Genomic DNA, 19,987 nt, shown 5'->3' on the forward strand with positions numbered 1-19,987 from the left:
GTATAATCAAAGTGCCCCTGAGGACAGGTAATGTGACTATTACAGGTTATTCTAAATAGTTAATCCCATATTTAACCATGCTAATAATTTTTAAAAATGATTGATAATGATTTTACTATATTTATTATACTTTTACATATTTAACTTCAGTTTTATTGTGAGAGTAAATTATTTTTGTTCAACAGCTAAAACACCAAAAAAAAGAAAATATATGCAATTTGTATTGCATATATAAATTGATAAACTGCACAAGTGCAATAAAACATCCCAGCTTTGCATACTACTCTGTTAGGCAAAACTTTTTAAATTGCTATTTATAAACACAGCTTTTGAACCCTAACACAAATAATGCGTGCATTTTTCAGCCTTTCCACTTATAAAACTGATGAATTTTATGCATAACATATAATACACTGGTCCCATTTGGAATATCAGACAAATACCATCCAACCTCTGCAAGACCACACAAAGTCCTGTTGACGTTGTATGGTGTGGTTTGGAAGTCTTAATGTTCACATGTGGAAGTGTTTGAGTATTTATTGTGGGATTAGGACGGATGGCACAGTGTAGCCTCAGCTTAGCAAGAATGGGAAAGATGAGCTTTTTTAGGTCAGTGTATGGCATGACCATTATTATGAAGCAGGAGGCTTAAATCAATGCAATGTGAAGGAAATCAAGGAGACTTTGTATGAGTAATGTAGGCTCTTAACCTTGGATTATAAGGTGCCTTGAGGTGACTTATTGTGAGTTTGCACTACATCAATAAAAATTAAATGAACAGAAAAAGTGAACTTCCAGAAATGATGAACATTATGGTTAGAAAACCCAAATTGCTAAAAGAAAGAGGAAACAATGACACATCTTCAGAGAGACAGGAAGCACCGTAGATTGTAAAAAGAATTTGGAAAAGCAAGAAAATAAAAGATCAGGGATTTAGTGCGTCATCTGCAGAGATTTTACTGCTTTCTTTTGTCCACTGTCAAGCAGAAAGGCTTAAGACAAAATGAACAATATAAAAAAATAAGGATAGAGCAAAGGAACAAACATGCAAGTGAGTCACTTCTATGAGCTAAATCATGAAGAATCTTTATTTGTGTGATTAGGCTACTGTGTATGTGAGTCAAAGTGAGAAAGAAACAAGCATTTGCCACAGTGAGTAGGTGCAAAGTTATGATGCAAATCTTTTTCAGTTGTTCAGAACACATATCTATGAAACTCCTTATTTATTGACTAAAATTAAGAATGTCGTCACTTTAGGTATTTGTGCTGAAGTTTCAATAAATGTTCAGCAAGGGAGTTTTTCAGTCACAAACTTTGGTCTTCTGAAGGTACATTTCTGCTTTAATCCTGTTCTCATCCTTTGCATAATTTCCACTGTCCCATACCGTCAGACATCATTATAATGAAAATGAACACAAACACCAACCGATTAACACCTTGACATTCAGGATCCTCATGAGGACTTAAGGCAAAGGTTCCATCTACTATTTCTTTGATTAACCTAACCACTATCAGATGAGGTGTCTTCATAGTGTCCTACTATTAGTGAAAAAACAAGAGTGGGCCAGGTGTCAACAACTGATATTTGCTGCAGACTTCAGTAAAAACAGCTTTACTTTTCCCTGCTCACTATACGTGTTAATTGTAAATATTGCTTTTGTTGTTTTTCTGGTGTATTTACTGACAGATGTACTAAATCTGTCAGGAAATCAGTTATTGCACTGTGAAAAACACAGAGTGTCGATGTGGCAGCTAACTGCAGTTGGCTTAAAGTTTAAATAGCAATGAATCAGTATCTAGCTCCCATGAGGTCGTTTTGAAAGCTGCACCACAGGCATACCCAAACACAACCTGACAGCAGTCCCCCCTTTTTCTGTCAATGGACTTGAGGTAGAATACTTAATATACACTGATTTGGCAAAATATCATGACTACTGTCAGGCAAAGTGAATAATACTGATTGTCTCTTCATGATGGGCATTTGTTAGTGGGTGGGATATAACTAGGGGGCAAGTGAACATTTTTTATCCCCAAAATTGCTGTTTTAGAAGTAGGACACATGGGTAAGGGTAAGGATTGAGTTTTGATCAAAGTCAAATTGTGATGGCTAGATGACTGGGTAAGAACATCTCCAAAACTGCAGCTCTTGTGGAGAGTTCTGGGTCTACAGCAGGCAGTATCTATCAAAAGTGATTAAAGTAAGGAACCGTGGTGAACCAGCAACAGGTCATGGGAGGGCAAGGCTCACTAATGCATTTCGGGAGTGAAAGTTGTTCCATGTGGTCTGTTCCAACAAACAAGCTCCTGAGGCTCAAATTGTCGAAAAAGTTCATGCTGGTTCGTACAGTACATTGGAGTTTGTTGTGTAATGGGCTGCATAGCCACAGACCAGTCAGGGTGCCTGTAGTGACCCCCCTCCACCGCCAAAAAACAGAACGTGACCAGCAGAACTAGACCACAGGGGAATGGAAGAAGGTGGCCTGATCTGATGAACCACATTTTATTTTATATATACACTGTGCAATTTTTTCAGTCGCGTTATTCAGCTCCTGCTTAAATTGTACGATTGAATCGCAGGGGTTAGAAGTTCATGGGTCCCTATTCACGGTCTCACACTATACGGCCCGATGCTCTGATGCGACCTGAGTGCTCACACTGTGCGTCTATAACATGAGGTTTATAACACAAAATCTGTCACTTGCTCTCCCCCTCTTTCTGTCTTTCACTCACACAGACACACACACACCACCACCATCAACTTTGCTATATTGCTAATGAAAAACATTGACCAGGCAGCTGCAATTGAGCAGCAATGTCCATCCAACTCTTTTCATGGTTGATGCAGTCGTGATAATTTTGTGAGGCCACATCGAAAAGTTCTACGCGCTGCGCTGCCATGCTACTCCGTCTTTTTCACTTCCATTTCTGTGTTTGCGCGTGCGCAGTGTGAGAGTTTGCGTTGAAACCCTCACGAGGGGGCGACAGGATTTCAAACAGGTTTGATTTTCTTGTGACCATATGATTGCTGATCGGGAGCTGATCGTGAGGTTTTAATCGCTTCTCGTTATCCCATGTATACAACATGGGATGCATGACACACAAGTAAGGCCGAACTCGGGGCGATCCCCAAAACGGTCGCACGACTGAAAAATAGTCTCGAAATGGGCCAGTGTCTCAAAATCGCACAGTGTATGCCCAGCTTTAGGCAGTAGCTCATAATGTTATGCCTGATTGGTGTATTTACTAACAGCAACAGATTTACCAAGTTATTATCATAACTTTTTGTACCACTCTTTTTTTCTTTCTTTTTTAGCCAGACTGGTGTAATAATTTCCTTTTCTATTCATTTTGTAATTTTTCCAAGCAGGATATACTCATCCATCACAAGGCCCTGTCAAAATGGATGCATCTGATTTTTTTATTTTAAACAGTGCGATTTCTAATTTAACTATATTTTTTACAGCATTATTCTTAAGCATACGAATCCATCTAATCCAGGGGTGTCAAACTCAAATACACAGTGGACCAAAATTCAAAACTGGAACAAAGTCGCGGGCTAACGTTAATATTTATTGAAATATATTTATTGAAATATATTTATTCCTCCAGATATAAGAATGAATCTTTTCTTATGGACTCAAACACGTTTTGCTGAAAAACTGAATATGGAACAAGCAAAGTTTAATACTAAACAATATATATATTAGCTGTATAATACCAGTAGGCCAGCTCTGATAGTAATTTGGTATGGCTTCGCGGGCCAAATGTAAGTAGGCTGCGGGCCAAATTTGGCCCGCGGGCCAGAGTTTGACACCTATGATCTAATCCATCCATATGCACAAAGAATAAGATAAAATAACAATGAATGTAATGATTTTTAAATAATTATTGTAGGTTCTTTACCTTACAACATAAAGTGCGACAAGGCAACTATTGATGTAATTTGGCGCTATATATAAACAAAACTGAAATGAATTTAAATCTTATAGTTTTTTTTCCTGCAATGACTCCAGCACTAAGAAATTATTACAACAATGCAATTAAGTGTTATCTGTAAAATCAACTTTTGCTTTAGCTTTATTCCCACTGCACAAACCAAATGTTTCTTCTCAATAAAACCTTTGAGTAGCTGAGATACAAACAATATACTGCATACACTGTATATACTTTTTATTTAAATTAACCAATTAGTCTAAGTAAAAATATAATAATCCTGTTATTGAAATTGGGTCAGTCTTCTTTTTGAGGTTCTCTTTTCTTACATCTCTGGGTTTTCAGCACTGCTGCTATTTTTAAGTCACCCGTTGGAAGACCACTTGCATGTTGACATTTGTGATATACAAATGTTTTAACTTGAACCCAGGTTCTAAACATTAATGTATTACAAATTCAGACTGTGACCATCAACACGTAGAGTTCTGGAATGAACTTAAATAATTGCACGCCATTATGTGCCAGTACACATTTTTTTTAAGCAACACAATCTTTGCTCGCTGCAAGTTATGCACTTCCACAAAATGAAAATCAAATTAAAGGATAACTGTAATATGGTTGGTTGATTTCCTCCACAGTCCAGATGCCATACTGTTGCTTTCGGCATTGCTAATGGCCAGTAGCATACCCTCAATAATGCACACTGTGTAGCCCAAGCAGGAGAAGAGGGCACAGGTGAAAGAGAAACACACACACCGGGAGTACATTTTTGGTCCAGCTTGTGTTTTGTGTGTAAAATATTTCATCTGTCACACTTTCATTCTTCAACTGCCTAGTCCTAGACAGCTGAGTCCAGCAGTCGAAAAATACAGATCTTTTCTCATTTGATGATGATGGTTGAGCTTCATTGCTTCAGTGACTTCAAAGCAGCACAGAAGTCCAGACATGTACCTGTTTGTGTGCACCCAAGCATGCTCAGATACCTGTGTTGCAAGTGTCGGCTATATGTGGAGGTGCAAAATGAACCAAGAGCGAGGCAGACTCAATTTTTTATGAATCTTATAATAATGATAATTTAATGCATTACTTGGGAAATGAGATCTGTGAAAAAATGCCTTGACCTGAGAGCTATAGCTGCTCACTTTGCCCATAGGTGATCTCTGACATCCATCACCATAACCCTATACTGCTGACATACTGGACAAAGAACTGGTAAGGAGTACAGATGCACAAGTGCTAGGGAACTAAATGGGACTGAAAATAGCATCCGCATGGGAAGACGTCTGGATATGGGTCGGATGATGATCTTGAAAATGTGTTTCAGTCTTTAAAAAAACCTGTTGAGGCCTCAAAATTAATTTAGTTTCTAGCACCTTGTTGGGAGAACATCCAAGAGGAGTTGAAACTTTCAGAAATGGCGACAGTGATGAGTTCTCCAATGTGTTAAAAACTGTGTGGCAAATGATTGAACAAATTATGAACCAAATGCAAAGATTGGAGATTTTCTCATTTACGATACATATAACTGAAAAGTTCAGAGAAAATCTTTGTACACAGGGGACAAATCTAAAAACCAATACTAATCTTCAGATCCTCTGGCTGCCTGGATCAAAAATATTCCATAGTGCAAAATATTGTGATCAGAGTCACACCCAAATTGCAAGCAAACATATTCTGACCCTGCATTAACAAATACGAAAAAAAAAAATAAAAAAAATTCTAACTTAAAAAAAATAAAAAATAAATGTGAATCATGGAATTGGCATGCTTTGGACGAAGACATAGAGCATCCATTAGAACTGTCATATTTATCAATGGTCAGCTTCTACTTAAAGGGTAAATTGGTGCACAATGGGTGGCTAACTTACACATCTGTGACCGATATTTGAAAGTTCTGCAGCAACATATACTGCTTGAGGCTTGCTCATTGCAGTAAGACATTACCAAGTCACATTATGCAAGTACTACAACAGCATGTCTCCTCTGCAGTGTGGCAGCTTAAAAAAAATTAAAAGATCAAATGATTTTCCGTTAGTTTCCAGTTTTAAAATCAAATATTTTTTCTCAACTTCAAATAAATTAGATTAAAGAAGAATCACAACGTTTTTGGAAATGACACTACCCTAATTTGATTTTATGAGGCAAGAAACATAATTAAGTTGGACCCAGAAGAAAATTTAAACTGTAAACCTCCTCCTCACATCTTTAAGACTCACTGAGAGTAGAATTTCAGTAATTTAATACATTTATAATCAAGTTGTGTTTTAATGATGAATAACATGCTGGGCTATTTTTCAATCAAGCTATTCCCTTCTGGTCATTAAACTTTTTTTTTAAAACTAAGACGGCATAATGTTACTGATCTTTTCACGTTCCCAACACAAAATCAAAATAGGGGTAAAGTAGGTTGAGAGCACTTCACACCAAATTTCACTGAACAAAAAAACCCCAAAACCCAAAAGAGTTTAAAAATGTTTGTAAGCTGCGTTTCTAAATATCTCCTTTCATAAATAAGAGATTATTCAGCACTGTTCTGCTATACACACACACACACACACACACACACACACACACACACACACACACACACCTTCAGGAGAAAATAGTGAACGCTTCAAACACTGCAACTATAGGTATGCTAGCACATATGTTTGTTTTTTGATGGAAAAAAATAATTTAATTTCTTCAAAATGATACTACTTAGAATAATATTCAATAATAAATACTCTAGGTTACTAATTCTCTGCTATCACACAAGAATGTCAAGAAATCTCCACACTGAGCAGATGTCAAAAATGTGAACTACTCAGAACATCAGCAGTGTTCTTTCCATGGTTGCACATTATTTGTTTGGCCAGTAGAGGGTGCTTGTGTTTTACAATTAGGTTTGAGATGGTATTAAAAAGATTCGACTGTTGGAAAAAACACACTGAATATATACAGGCCTTTCGAAGCATGCAAGACAAAACTAAAGAGGTTTAAGATGCAGCCCCGAAAATAAAATAAAAATGAAAAAAAAAACTTCAATCCGCTGAGGCAAAATTTCTCAAAATGGAATTTAACAATCAAGTATTTGTGCTCTGATTCAAATTAAATATAATACAGCCCCCTCTTTTCTTGGTGTAAACAATCAAACTAATCAAAAGTCTTTCCCTCAAAAGCTACACTACACACCATAAGGTTGCAGCTTGGTGCTCAACCTGAAAACAGTGAAGTCTATGAGGACATATAGCTATAATTTTCACACATGCAGCGCAGCTCCCAAACTTTTCTTGACACAGCCCAGCAGAGGTGGATGGGAGAATGCACATAAATGTCCAGCACAGCTGGATTGAACATAAATTTTCTTCAGCCTGCCAGCTCCCTTTCCAAAGTCTGTGTGATGTCTGATTGCAGGCAGGTGAAAATGGCACAGGCAACGATTAAATGCATTCACAGTTTGTGAGTGGGTGTCATGTTTGTGTACACCATTCCCAGGCAGCTCCTTCGTCCAAACCAAGCAGAATATTTTCAGAAGTGAGAAAGCATGAAGCAAACTATGACTATACATGAAGCCTGCTGAGTGCTACTTATGAATAAAGGATAACTTTGGATAATATTTGGACCTCGTTCTCCTGAAACTGTCTGGGCAACATGTGTGGTAATATCCTAAGAAATACTGTGGGGGAAAAATGCTTGCATGCCCGTATGTTATCCAGAAAATCATTCAGGTCTCATATGAAAGCATTTGTCATGTGCAAGCTCTATGAATACGAAATATCTGGTATTCATGCTTACTTCGTGACATGTGTTCAGAGGAGTGGGCTGAAAGTTGGGTGCTGGTTTGGGAAGTTTGGAAAAGTAAGAAATATACTCTAAGCAAGAGCTTCACTCAGATAACGTCTGATACAATTCATTACCATCATCACAAAAATCATGACACCCATTGAATCACTCATCCATCACATCATATGTGTGTGCAGCTACACGATCAATTGAAAAGCTATAATTACTAATTAAAGGCTTCTCCAATCAGAAAGGTTATTCAGGGAAATATTATTACATACTCTTAAAGGTTACAAGTGTAAAGAATGGATGGAGACCACAGACCTTGTCCCTTCCTGCAACTCCAAACTGATCATAATCCAACAAGGCTTTGCATTTTCAGCTTCATTGGTTTTGTGTTTTGTCATGTGTGACAAGATGTGCTATGACACAAGTATGACAGGGACTACTGCAGCAGACCACTCAACTCCATCAGAGTTTTGAAAAGAAAAAAAAAAAAAAAGGCCAAATCCATTTGTACAAGAAAAATAAAGCAGGTAAAGAATTTTTTATCCAGATGCAGTCACTGCTCTAAATCAAGACTAATTACTGCAATGTACTATAGCATTTTTTGTCTTCATAGTCATAATTATCTTCAACTGAAAGAGTTCGATTTATTGTATGAATGTTGTTTTATTTATTGCTTATTTTCATAGTGTGTACTATTTTAGAGGCACCTACAGAAGTAGCACATCTATTCGATGTATTTTATAATTCAACAAGGAATTCCAATTCTAAACGTTTTAACTTAAGAAATATATGTTAAAATGGATTTTTATGCTTTGTTGTTTTCCCTGCCTACTGAGCAATGAACTTGAGACAGAACCTGTTGTAAATAGCAAACTTTTTGCGATGAATATGGTCTTAGGTCAAGTTGATCAAATGTGTAGCAACAGTGATAAACGCTGCTCAAGATAAATAAAAAAATAAAAAAATCATAGCTGGTCACATTTTGGTTCTGTATTGTTTCCTTTGGTGTTTTAAGAACTATTATTTTTTCTATGAATGTATCTGTGTGAAAACAGACCCTTCAGACACCCAAACTACGGACCCTTTCTCTCTTTTTTTCATTTTAACAATGCCATGCACTGACTTCCAGCAGTACAGAAAAACTTCTTTAAAGCATTTTGGCTCTAACACAGAACTTTCATCTCTTTCCAAAACAAAAATAAAAGAATTATCAATACACGAAGCAATACTACTGTTCAGCGTACAGACACTAGACTATTTCGCCTGCTTTTGAGAGTGTTTGTGAAACATTATGCGGTTTAATTTGCTTGGTAGTGCACTATGCATTTTTCGGAGCAGTGCTAAAATTCCAAAGAAAAAATGGGATACGAATGACCACCTTTTTGGATTGGTGTATCTGAGAGCAAAAATGCTAAATTGCTGTTCCATGTACTGTATCACCAATAATGAAAACTAATGGGACATAGATTGGAAAACCTATCTGATTTCATTTACTATCCAAAGGAAACCCCATCCATTCCATCACTGTTCTGCAACTATGAAGAGGTTCAACGTCCATGAACCATGCTTTCAGCTTTGCAATAACATGCTCTTTCCTTTGGTTGTTAGGTTACATGAAAGAGGTTACATCTTTCTGAAAGGTGCAGATGCTTATTGAGGGGACAGCTAGAAATGCAATTTGTTATATATACACTGATGTAAAAGAAATTCTGCATACCAAGTAGGAACAAAGAAAATTTTTTTGTCTTCTAATTTAGGAGTACCAATATAATTAATATGATTAGAAACCACAGCGAGAGATCCCTGAGAGTACTTTGATGGTGGGAAGGGGCAATCCTCAACAAGCTCCTCCTTACACAAAGGTAAAAGCCATATGAGTTCAACGTTCCATTTCTGAGTCGGCTCATGTTGCAGCAAATGAATTGTGCAGAATATCATCACATTAAGTGACACCACAGTTCAACAGGTCATAATTGACTGCTGCCATCACAATCACCCTGAGGAAAAACTGGTGAAAAATTATGTCTCAGCCTGCATCGCTGTCTGATCTCTATCCCACTGAGACACTGTGTGGCACAGAACAAAAGCTGGAGATATGACTCCGAACCATCAGCTTTTGCCAGAATTGTGCCAGTGATCACACAGCTCCACACATTCAGAGGCTCCATGAGGCATTAAGCAGTGGCTACCACCAGTGATCAACCAGGTTTCCGATGGGCTGCTGGGTAGCTACTGTAAATTGAGTTCATGTTTTCAAGAAACTTACTGTTTTGATCTCTTGAGTTGTTTTGTGTGTTTGTGCAAGTGTGTAGAGTAGACTTCCTTTGCCATCAGTATATAGCTTAAATTTCATGCTCCCATCTTTCTCCCTCTTTTACCTATTTATATCTTTCAAAATGTGAGAAAGACATGATATTGTTATCTTGTCATAACCAGACTATTTTAATCTCGACATTTGTTGTTTTCACCTTTGTGTTTTTTAGTCTGTTGAGTAATTTTGAAAAATTTTAATTTTGACAATCCAGTCAAGTTGGGCCAGAGCCCAAAGTTCACAAAATTATTAATTAATTATTGTTGTTAATGTGTATAAAATTGTAAAGAAATATGGTTTGTACATGTTTGAAAGAGCAAAAAAAAGAGTGTAGGGATTTAAATTTTTAAGTTAAATGTGGGATAACATGGCCTAAGTAAGGCTATTTAACACTATGAATGTACCAGGTTTAAAAAAATAAATTAAAAAAAAAAAAAAAAAAAAAAAAAAAAAAAAGATGTACACCTCTTTCATTCCCAGTGTGTGTGTGTGTGTGTGCGTGTGCACGTGTGCGTGCATTGTGAAGTATTTTTTCTTCATTTGCAGCAGTGTGAAGACTTTTCTCAGAGGAATGGAGCCTTTTGCTGACAGTGGCCAGCTGACACTTCAAAATCTTCATGAATCCTTCAGTCCCCTCCTCCTCTTCCTCCTCCATACCAGCTGCAGCGTCTCTATTGATTCCAAATCCTATCCAACTTAAGGCTGGTGTGTCTGTGAAATGACTGATCCAAGAGTGTGTGCTTGTGGTTGTTTGTGTGTTGACGACTGAAGGCATTGGAAGTTGGAAAAATAAAGTTTTCCTTGAAATACCCAAAACGTTGCGTGACAGTGAGACAGAGAGGTTTTCAACTTGTGCATGTGTATTTAACACAAAGGGTAGATTATGCTCCAATGTTGACTGCCCACAAAATAAACCAGGAAGATGCTGCATGTTGGAGGAATCAGACCAATGTCTGAAAGCAAAATGCATCCTTATGGCAGGGTTGCTGGAATATTAGGGCACTTCTTTGAACAGACGATCAACTTTGAGAAAATTATACCATCTGGGCACTTGAGACATCATTATGAGGACTTCACAAAGCCAGTGTACTTGGTGGCATTGTGGAGCAGTGTGTGATTGATGGTTTAATGTGGTTTGGTGTGCAGGTGATTTAGTTTAATACATGTAAACCCAGGAATACCAAAAACCGGAATGTTTAATGTTATCTACGGTCAAACCAGCAGCAGGACAGCTGCAGCAGGTCTATACAGTGTTTGAACTGCGGTCTTGAAAAGAGGTCTGCTTTTTTACAGGAGTGGAAAACATGCATGTAATTTTAGATGAGTGTATCCTAACTTGTTAAATAGAAAAAAATCAACCCTTACATCCACCATCATATGTTGGCTGCAGTTGATTTGAGAAGAAGAACTTGTATAACTAGCGCTAAATTATTTCAGAAACCAAAACCTTTCATTACTTTGATTTAGTTTTGAACAAGTATTTTTTATCCATTTAAAATTTCTTTCTGTCTGTCTAAGACTTAACCTTGTTCAGAAAAAGTTCTGCATAAATAAAGTTTCTCATTATTATTCAATACTGAAAAAAACCTACTGAAAAAAGAAAGCCTCATATCAATTTTCATAAAAACAAGCTTTTGGGCAAAGACCTAAAGGAATGTCATATATAGTGTGGAATAAAATATATGCAATGTAGTGTTTAATGTATGTCGCAATGCACCATATTACTGTTATAAGTTGACGTCGGTCTTGTTGAATGCTGATTTTGGTAAGATGACTTATTGACCATTGCACTTGTCTTCTAACTGAATATAAAGAACTAAAGATGTTTTATACACTAGCAAAATGTTGGAATAAATTAAAACAGAAATATATACTGATTTTGTGACTTTAAACTGACATTGGAGCCAAAATTTCACATGAATCCCTTGCATAGTTTTAAAATTGAGTATGCATTTTTTCTTTATATTCCCTTATATGTAACCATCAATCAATTACAGAATCATATATTGTGATTCTAAAAAATAAATCTCATAACAACGTCATTATACTGCATGGCCAGACATCTATAATGGAAACTTTCAGTTTCTGATGCTACAACTTGTTATAGTTGAATTTTAGAGAGTATAATGAAAACAGAATGCACGAAAATGCTTAAATTATTAAATAATGAGTAATGCTGTGAATATGGGAGCACCATGCTAGAGCTAAGCATTACTGTACGTTTTATGTGCTGTTTCGTCCATCAATTTAACATAGTATTTCTTAAGGAGCCCTTTGCATCACAATAGATATTTTGTTTGTAGAAATAGAGATCATCCCAACAATAACTTGGTTCCAGCTTGCATTCATAGTTTTACATTTGCAAAAGGTTTAGACAAAGATCAAAGCATTGTTTGAACACAGTCACCAAGCGCAGCTGTGTGTTGCTCATTTAGGGATTTTTGTTATGACACGGATTTTATATGCATGTGCTTCGGTAAGACTGGCATTCTGACTTGTCAAGATTGTTTCATGAGAACATCTGTGCTACTGCAACTGAACAGGGGAATTATAAAAGTGAAAATACTTACCCACTGCTGACCCCTGCTATGAACCAGGGAATAAGTAAAAATGTGTGTGTGCGCGCACATTGCGAATTCTACTGATTCAAAAGGGGAAGGTAAAGCTGTAATTCCAAAACAGGCACTTTGTGCATGATGTGTAAACTGCTTGAATGTGTGTGAGTATAGAATGATACATACACGCTGTGTGTAAGTTTGATGCTGGTGTGGAGGTAGCCTGAGCTTCTGTGAGACTGGGGTCACAGATGACAGGAGATGCAGCCGCCTCCTGCTCACCATCATCCTCCTTTTTCTCCTCCTCACCTCGCAGCTCAGCTTTTTCTGCTAGCCTCTTTGATGTCCGACTTGACCTTTGAGCCTATGATTGAAATGTTTACATAGGGTGAAAAAATATGATTTTTCAGTTGCTGAAACTAACTACCTGAAACTATAGAAATGAGCCCAAGATGAAAATCTTATTACCCACACACCTCAATACTCTTCTCAGTCTGCAAGCTAATTTTTCTTACCTTTGCAGCAGGTCTTGACATGGAAGCTTTTCTCTGTGCCCGTCCTTTGGATTTGGGCACCTTAGGGCCAGAGAGTGTCTTCATAGTGAAAGCAGCATGCTGAAGGATGCAGTCATTGCCACAGTAAACAGAATCTGGTAGTGCTTGTTTAGAGCAACCAGGTCCGATGCACAAGGGAAGAGAGCTATCCATCTCAGGCTCAGGTTGAGCTTCAGGTTGAGCATCAGGGTCTGGCCTTGCTTCAATAGCCTGCTCTTGCTCCTCCTCCTCTGTTTCCTCCTCTACCAGCACAGTCTGCTGAAAACAGATGTTCATCTTAAATTCAGAGAGCAAACTTTCTTCATGAAGATTATCTATCACACGTATGTGGTCACACAGGAATGAAAGAAAATGCTAAAGGTTTTGTAAATGAAGGCGATGGGCAGTGTAAAGATTGATGACAACCCAAATTAAATTCAAACCTTAACTGCTCGCTGGTCCTCTTGTGCTTCTTCAACAGCAGGACTTTGTGTCAAGCATTCAGGAAAGCTAAGCTCAGGGTCTGGCTGAGGGTGAGACTCAGACTGGCTTTGTTTCTTTATAGTGCAAGGCGGGCAGACGTACTCTTGCATACTCTGATGGCCTTGTGTCTCACTGACACCGACGCATTCACCGTGGAACCACTCCTGGCAGCTGTCACAGCAGATCATAAACCTTTAAAAAGCAGTGAATAGATAATAGGAAGTGAAAAATGGTACACAGCTGAACTATGCAAATCGTCCGAAAGAACAGCTCAGCCTAAGAAATCCAGTTACTACATATAAACATGTACCTCTTATCTTGTTTCTGTCTGCAGATGCAGAACAGAGCATTTGAGTCATATCCTTCATTGTGTGATATCCTTGAAAACTCTTCTGTATTTTTAGCATCTTTCTTCTCCTCCTCCTCTGGCACTTCATCAAACTGACCGGGAGTTAGCTCAGGAATCTGATCAAAGTCACTGTCTATGATCATGCAGTCTGAGTTTGATTGCTGAGCAGGACTTAGGGCTGTATCAAAGAGAGCAGCCGAACCCTCTTTTTCAGGAGGACTTTGTGGATCAGTTTCTTTTTCCACTTCTTGTAAATGCTGTTGCTCAGTTAAATTAACCAGCACCACATCATCATCACTGTCCTTATCATCTGCAATGGTTGACTGAAACTCCACAGCCCTCCCCTTTCCTCTACCCCTCCCTCTACCTTTGCCCCTACCTCTTCCTCTACCTCTCCCCTTTCCTCTGGCCTTTCCCTTTCCTCCTTTCCCTCCTCTAGCTTTGGAGTCTTCCTGTCTGCTATTAGAAGCCAGCTGTTCCTTAATCTGTAACAAAGTCATTTCATCACTATCCTCTTCATGACTTGAGATTAAAACCACATCATGGATCTCTTCTCCCTCTGCATTGCCAGAAGCAACTGGCTGTGCAATCTCCATGTCATCAATGTTATCAGCCATCTCAGTTTCATCTATAGCCTGTGGATTAGGAGACTCAATGGCTTCAGTGGCTTCTAAAATGTCAGGAACCGCCAGTTCATCTGACATTGTTAGTGACAGGCCCTCACTGCCCCCAAGCAGTGTGAAGGCAGTGTGGAAAGCAGACCCAAAATCCTGCCATAAGCTGGGATCAAGGCTGCCTCCTGCGGAAGTTTCTGAACCAGTTTTGCTATTCTCAGAGACAGGTGAGGATGGGGCAGACCACTGAAGTTCATCAATAACACTCCTTGCTGTACGAGTAGCTTTCTGGGTGGTGGGGGTCTCTGTAGCGGTCTGGGCTGCTGTTTGATTGGTCCGACGATTTCTGCCTCGTCGAACAATTGGAGGACTGTAGGTTAGGTCTCCAACCTCCTCCATGAACTCCCTTCTTGCAATGGTTGTTCGTCGAAACCCCCAAGACTTTCTAACCTGTGACAAGGTCGGCCTAACACTTGACTCGGCCTCTTCTGAGGGCATCTGCCGTTCGTCTGCAGATAAACAGAAAGAAATTGATTTAACAAAAGCAACACCCACGTTTCACCTTTAGGCAACTGGCAGGCTGATTGTACCTGAATTATTATTATCATCAGCAACACTGCTGTTGTCCATCATGTCCATGCTGACATTTAAAGGAAGCCACGCTGTTCAAACCTACAAGATCCTTTTAGTTAGTGTCTGTAAACTATGTTCACAATTCACTAAGTTAAACAAGAAATAAAACAGAAAACACGTACCTGTGCAAACTGTATGCAGACAGCTGCAAACACCAAATGTGTTTAGGGTGTGTAAAGAGTCATCCCAATGTTTCTTGCTGTGAACCTGTAAAAATCATGGATGGAGAAAAAACCCAAACCAATCTACATTAGAGACAGGTGATTTAAAAAAATATACGCAAAAAACAATTTTGTTAAAAAGCTCAATTCCATTTGTTGCTTTGCAATGAAAGAGCACTGCAATAAACTCCACATCACATAGTTTATTCATTAGCACCACAAACAGTTTCAACACTGAGGATTTAAAAGGATTTCTGATAGCCTGTATTAACTTTAGCTCCTGGCCAGCTAATGGGCCTCTTTGACATGAACTCCTATTCAATACTCTGATTGCATCTTAATTTATGAAAGTGAGCAGTGGAAGCCTTACAAAGTCTCACCATGCAATGTTCATGTATAATTTTTAACACAAGTCTAAACCTCATGCAGTTGCCTTAAAAGAAAGGCAGTTACAAGATTGTGTTCATGCATCCATCTCCTTGAACTTCATGCATCTTGATTTGGAGCAACAACATGTGGGGAAAACCACTCTTCACCAATATTTGTCCACCTTGTAGTAACATTAAAATGCATGACATGTTGCTTAAACACAAATACTGTTTTTATGTGTATACACACTTCCAAGCTCACTTGCACAGTGGTCTCCATGACTGTTGTGGGTATGTCTGAACAAACCATGAGGGTCACCAATTTATGAATTGAAAAATGTTAGTCATGTAAAAGTTTTCCCATGACTCAATAAAAGACCTAATAGTGTATATAACTACCTTGTATTTAGTGGAAGTAATTTTCTGTATGACTTTATCAGTTTCTCACATCATTGTGGAGAAACTTTAGACCTCTCTTCTTTATAATGTTTAAGTTCACAGGTTTACAGGCATTATTTAATGTACTGATCTCCTAAAGAACCGCCACAGCATTTCAGTCAAACTGAGGTCTGGATTTTGACTGGGCCATTGCAACACCATGTTTCTGAATTTCTTTTAACCATTCTGTTGTAGGTTTGCTGGTGTGTTTGGGGTCCTTGTCCCAATGACCCAATGTCAGCCAACCTTTTGCTGACAAACAGAAGGCCTCAATTTTGAGTCCAGGTATGTGGTATATAGAAGAGTTCATGGTTGAGTCAATGACTGCAAGGTCCCCAGGTCCTATGGCTGCAAAACAACCCCAAATCCTCATCCCTCCAATGCTGTGATTCACAGTGGGTATGAGGAATTTGTGCTTACATGTCAGCATAGTCTTGGAGTTTGTTCTAATGCAATTTTGTAAACCTAAGCTTTGCTGCCATGACTTTTATAAAGAAAAGAGACTTTCTCTTGGCAACCCTTCCAAATAAGTCATTTCTTATTGTACTGTTATGAACATTTAACATATTGAGGACTTTAGAGCATGAGATGTAGCTCTTTTTTTTTTTTCTTCAGGCATTGCTTGAGCATTTCTTTGAGTACGTCTTGATGTATGCTCAATCATCCAGAAAAAAAAGAAAGAAATGCTGACATTCAAAGGAAGCCACGCTGTTCAAACCCAGAAGAAATCCCAAACAGTTGTAGCGTTTTCAGTGGAAGATACGTTTCACTGAGTGAAGAAATGTTTTTCACATCCAGATGAACAGAATCAACATTTAGGATTTCTTTGAGCACTGACCTTAAAGTGATTTTGCATGGACATCCACTTCTGGTACTGTGTTAACATGATAATGATCAGTTAATCAAGTGTATGTTTTTTAGCACCACCTGGCTTCTCCTTACCCTCTTAATTTTTATGAAAACATTAAGGGAATACATAGTTTTTCACAGGACTGTATAGAGTCCGCTTTCTTTTTCACATGACTGCATTTCATGCCTGAAATGAGCATTTGTTCACTGTACACTTAGTTACATGGATCTCTCCAACATCAGACACTTTCAAAACCCCTTTGAAAACCCTTTATTTCCTTTGGCTTTAAACCAGACTGAGTTACTTTTTTATCTGTCCTGCTTTCATCATGTTTTTTCCACTTTGTGTTTTCTTTTTTCAATCTCTTACCCATATCCCATAACCACATCATTTTCTGGAACTTTGGTCAGCAAGTGTTTTTAAAATGTGCTTAGAAATAAATCTGACTTCACAACTTACAGTCAGCCAATCAAATCATCCTATAGTTTAACTGTGAAACAACTGGATTTGATTTTTTAACAATGCCAACATTGGGCTTAATCCATCTGATGCGCAAAGATGTCAGTACATTTACTCAAGCACCGTACAAGTGCTTTCTTTGCACTGCATTTAAGTGTTTTCCACTTCTGAATTGGGTGTATGTGGAAAATGTACATGAAATAATGATATTTTACAATTCAGCTTAAATACAATTTGTAGCAAAATCTGTACTTTTTGCTCAAGTAGGTTTGTTGGAAGGTTACAGATACCTTTAAGCTAAGATAAGGTAAGATTAAACCACATAACACACAATCATGTTAACAATATCTTTGAATCATTTTCGGAGTTTTAAATAGAAACAAACTGCATATTAATAACTATATAATTTAACAAACTGTAGGATACAGTTATAAAAAGAGGGGTGAAATGTTGTTTAATGTGTATAATTTATCACGTTACCCTTTGTACTTTTGAGGATTTAACTTGTATTAAGTCTTCCCATACTGCCACAGTAAAGGAAAAGATGTTTGCACTTTTCACAGCACTGCACGTCTGTAAACACGTGCTGTGTCCCTGTTTTGCTTCGTAGACAAATTACTTTGTTGAGTTTAAAATTCAGCTCGGCTGTAGTCTGCATTAACAGTTTATGAGATGCAACTCGCAGAGACGTTTATGGTGATGAAAGTCACAGTTCATTTTCTCACTGTGGTTAATTTCTGAGCTCTACTTGCTGCTAATGTTACCCGGTGCAACCAGCTGCTGTGTTCACTGATGCTTCACATTGCAAAACTGGCCTGCTAGGAGCGATACGTTTATGCAAAAACTCAGCGAAGTGTGGCTGGGAAGTCCATAATGTTTCTGTACTCCAAATGAAACCACAGCACGTACTAATTTAACTGCCACACCTAATTCAGTTGTAAAACCGCAAACGAAACGTCCTTGCCCTGAAACCCCGCAAACACTCACAAGTTATTCCATAAAGGTAAAAGAGAGGCGTCTTCTATGTGGTGGCGACGACATTGTTCTCTGCAGCTAGCGTAGCTAAAGCTAAACTTAAGCTTCTAAATCACCTGTTAATAAATACTCTACGCAGCAGCGCTACGTCTCACTAGCGATACCGACTACGGAATTAAATGCTGAACGCCCGCACACAGACACGGAAATCATACCTTCGATGTAATTTATATATTTTCCAGCTATGGTTTGAGTCGCTCGGCAACCTAGCTAGCACCCACAGTACAGCCTTCCATTTTCTGGACCTTGCTGCAACATACTCTCGCGAGAAGTATTCGCATGGAGAGCGACGTGGTTTCTTCTTCGTCAGACCACGTGACTTTCGCGCATTGCTTTGTGGGTACCCGTGGCAACAAAATCAAAACACTGCATCAAGCGCTAGTATTTACAGCACCGGTAATCATTAATTCTGCGGTTTTAATCCCTACTTGCATTTTATTTGCCCCAAAACAGTTATGTACAAAACGACGGAGAACACGACAGGTCCGTACAAAGACAGACTTGACGAAAAGGCAAAAAAAAGGACAACGAAAAAAATCAAATGAGTGAAAGTTAGGGTTGCCAACCGTCCCTTAAAAAACGGAATCGTCCCGTATTTAGAAACAAAAGCACACGTCCCGTGTTGAGCTAATAAGGGACGCACTTTGTCCCGTAATACAGTGAGAATCAAAAGTAGTCTATAAATGTTAATGGAATTAACGCTTTGTTTGAAAGCATAACTCCCAGCCCCTCTCCTGCTTTGTGACCAATGAGCTGACAGCACACTTATGACAATTCAGATTACCGCTCATCTCATTGGTCGAGGAAAGGTCGCTTGCGGAGAAAATACCGGAAGACAACAGATGACCACAACAAGAAGCATGGCCAACAGGGAAACAAACGCCGACACTGCGGTCTCGGACGACAGTACACCTAAAGCTGGGCAGACACTGTGTGATTTTTTCAGTCGCGTTATTCAGCTCCTGCTCAAACTGCACGATTGACTCGCAGGGGTTAGAAGTTGGTAGGTCACGATGCAGGTCTCACACTATACCACCCGATGCTCTGATGCGACCCGAGTGCTCACACTGTGCCTCCATAACATGAAGGTTATAACAGAAAATCTGTCGCTCTGTCTTTCACTCACACAGACACACAAACCACCACCATCAACTTTGCTAAATTGCTAATGAAAAACATTGATCAGGCAGCTGTGAATGAGCAGCAGTGTAAATCCAACTATTTTCACGGTTGTTGTGGTCGTGATAATTTTGTGATGCCACATCGAAAAGCCTCGGATGAGCTTTCCGAAGTTCTACAAGTTGTGCCTCCATCGCTTGTGTCCAGATCACACGCTGCACAGCCGTGCTGCTCCGTCTTTTTCACCGACGTTTACGTGTTTGCGCGTGAGCAGTGTGAGCGGCTCACGAGCGATTGATGATCGGGAGCTGCTCGAGGTGTTAATCGCTTCTCGTTACCCCACGTATACTACACGATGCACGATGAAGGCCA

At 38.7% G+C, this 19,987-nt stretch overlaps 1 protein-coding gene across 4 annotated transcripts in view; it reads right to left on the reverse strand.

Moving 5' to 3' along the window:
* si:ch73-181d5.4 (uncharacterized) overlaps positions 1-18,756 on the reverse strand; it is a 31,098-nt gene extending 12,342 nt beyond the window's left edge. The window contains exons 1-7 of one of the 4 annotated variants that reach the window (XM_004546210.4): positions 18,652-18,756; positions 15,308-15,392; positions 15,143-15,224; positions 13,900-15,061; positions 13,550-13,781; positions 13,089-13,382; positions 12,760-12,937 (exon numbers count right to left, since the gene is read on the reverse strand). In XM_004546210.4, coding sequence (XP_004546267.1) covers positions 12,760-12,937; positions 13,089-13,382; positions 13,550-13,781; positions 13,900-15,061; positions 15,143-15,191 — 1,915 coding nt within the window. In that variant the 5' untranslated portion in view covers positions 15,192-15,224; positions 15,308-15,392; positions 18,652-18,756. Of the gene's footprint in view, positions 1-12,759; positions 12,938-13,088; positions 13,386-13,549; positions 13,782-13,899; positions 15,062-15,142; positions 15,225-15,307; positions 15,393-18,448; positions 18,627-18,651 lie in introns of those variants that run through there. The other 3 variants (XM_004546208.4, XM_076878432.1, XM_012917757.4) reach the window with 3 other exon arrangements.
* Positions 18,757-19,987: the final 1,231 nt, after the last annotated feature.

The sequence above is a fragment of the Maylandia zebra genome, linkage group LG20 (assembly GCF_041146795.1).
Source record: "Maylandia zebra isolate NMK-2024a linkage group LG20, Mzebra_GT3a, whole genome shotgun sequence".
NCBI classification, from domain to species: Eukaryota; Metazoa; Chordata; class Actinopteri; order Cichliformes; family Cichlidae; genus Maylandia; species Maylandia zebra.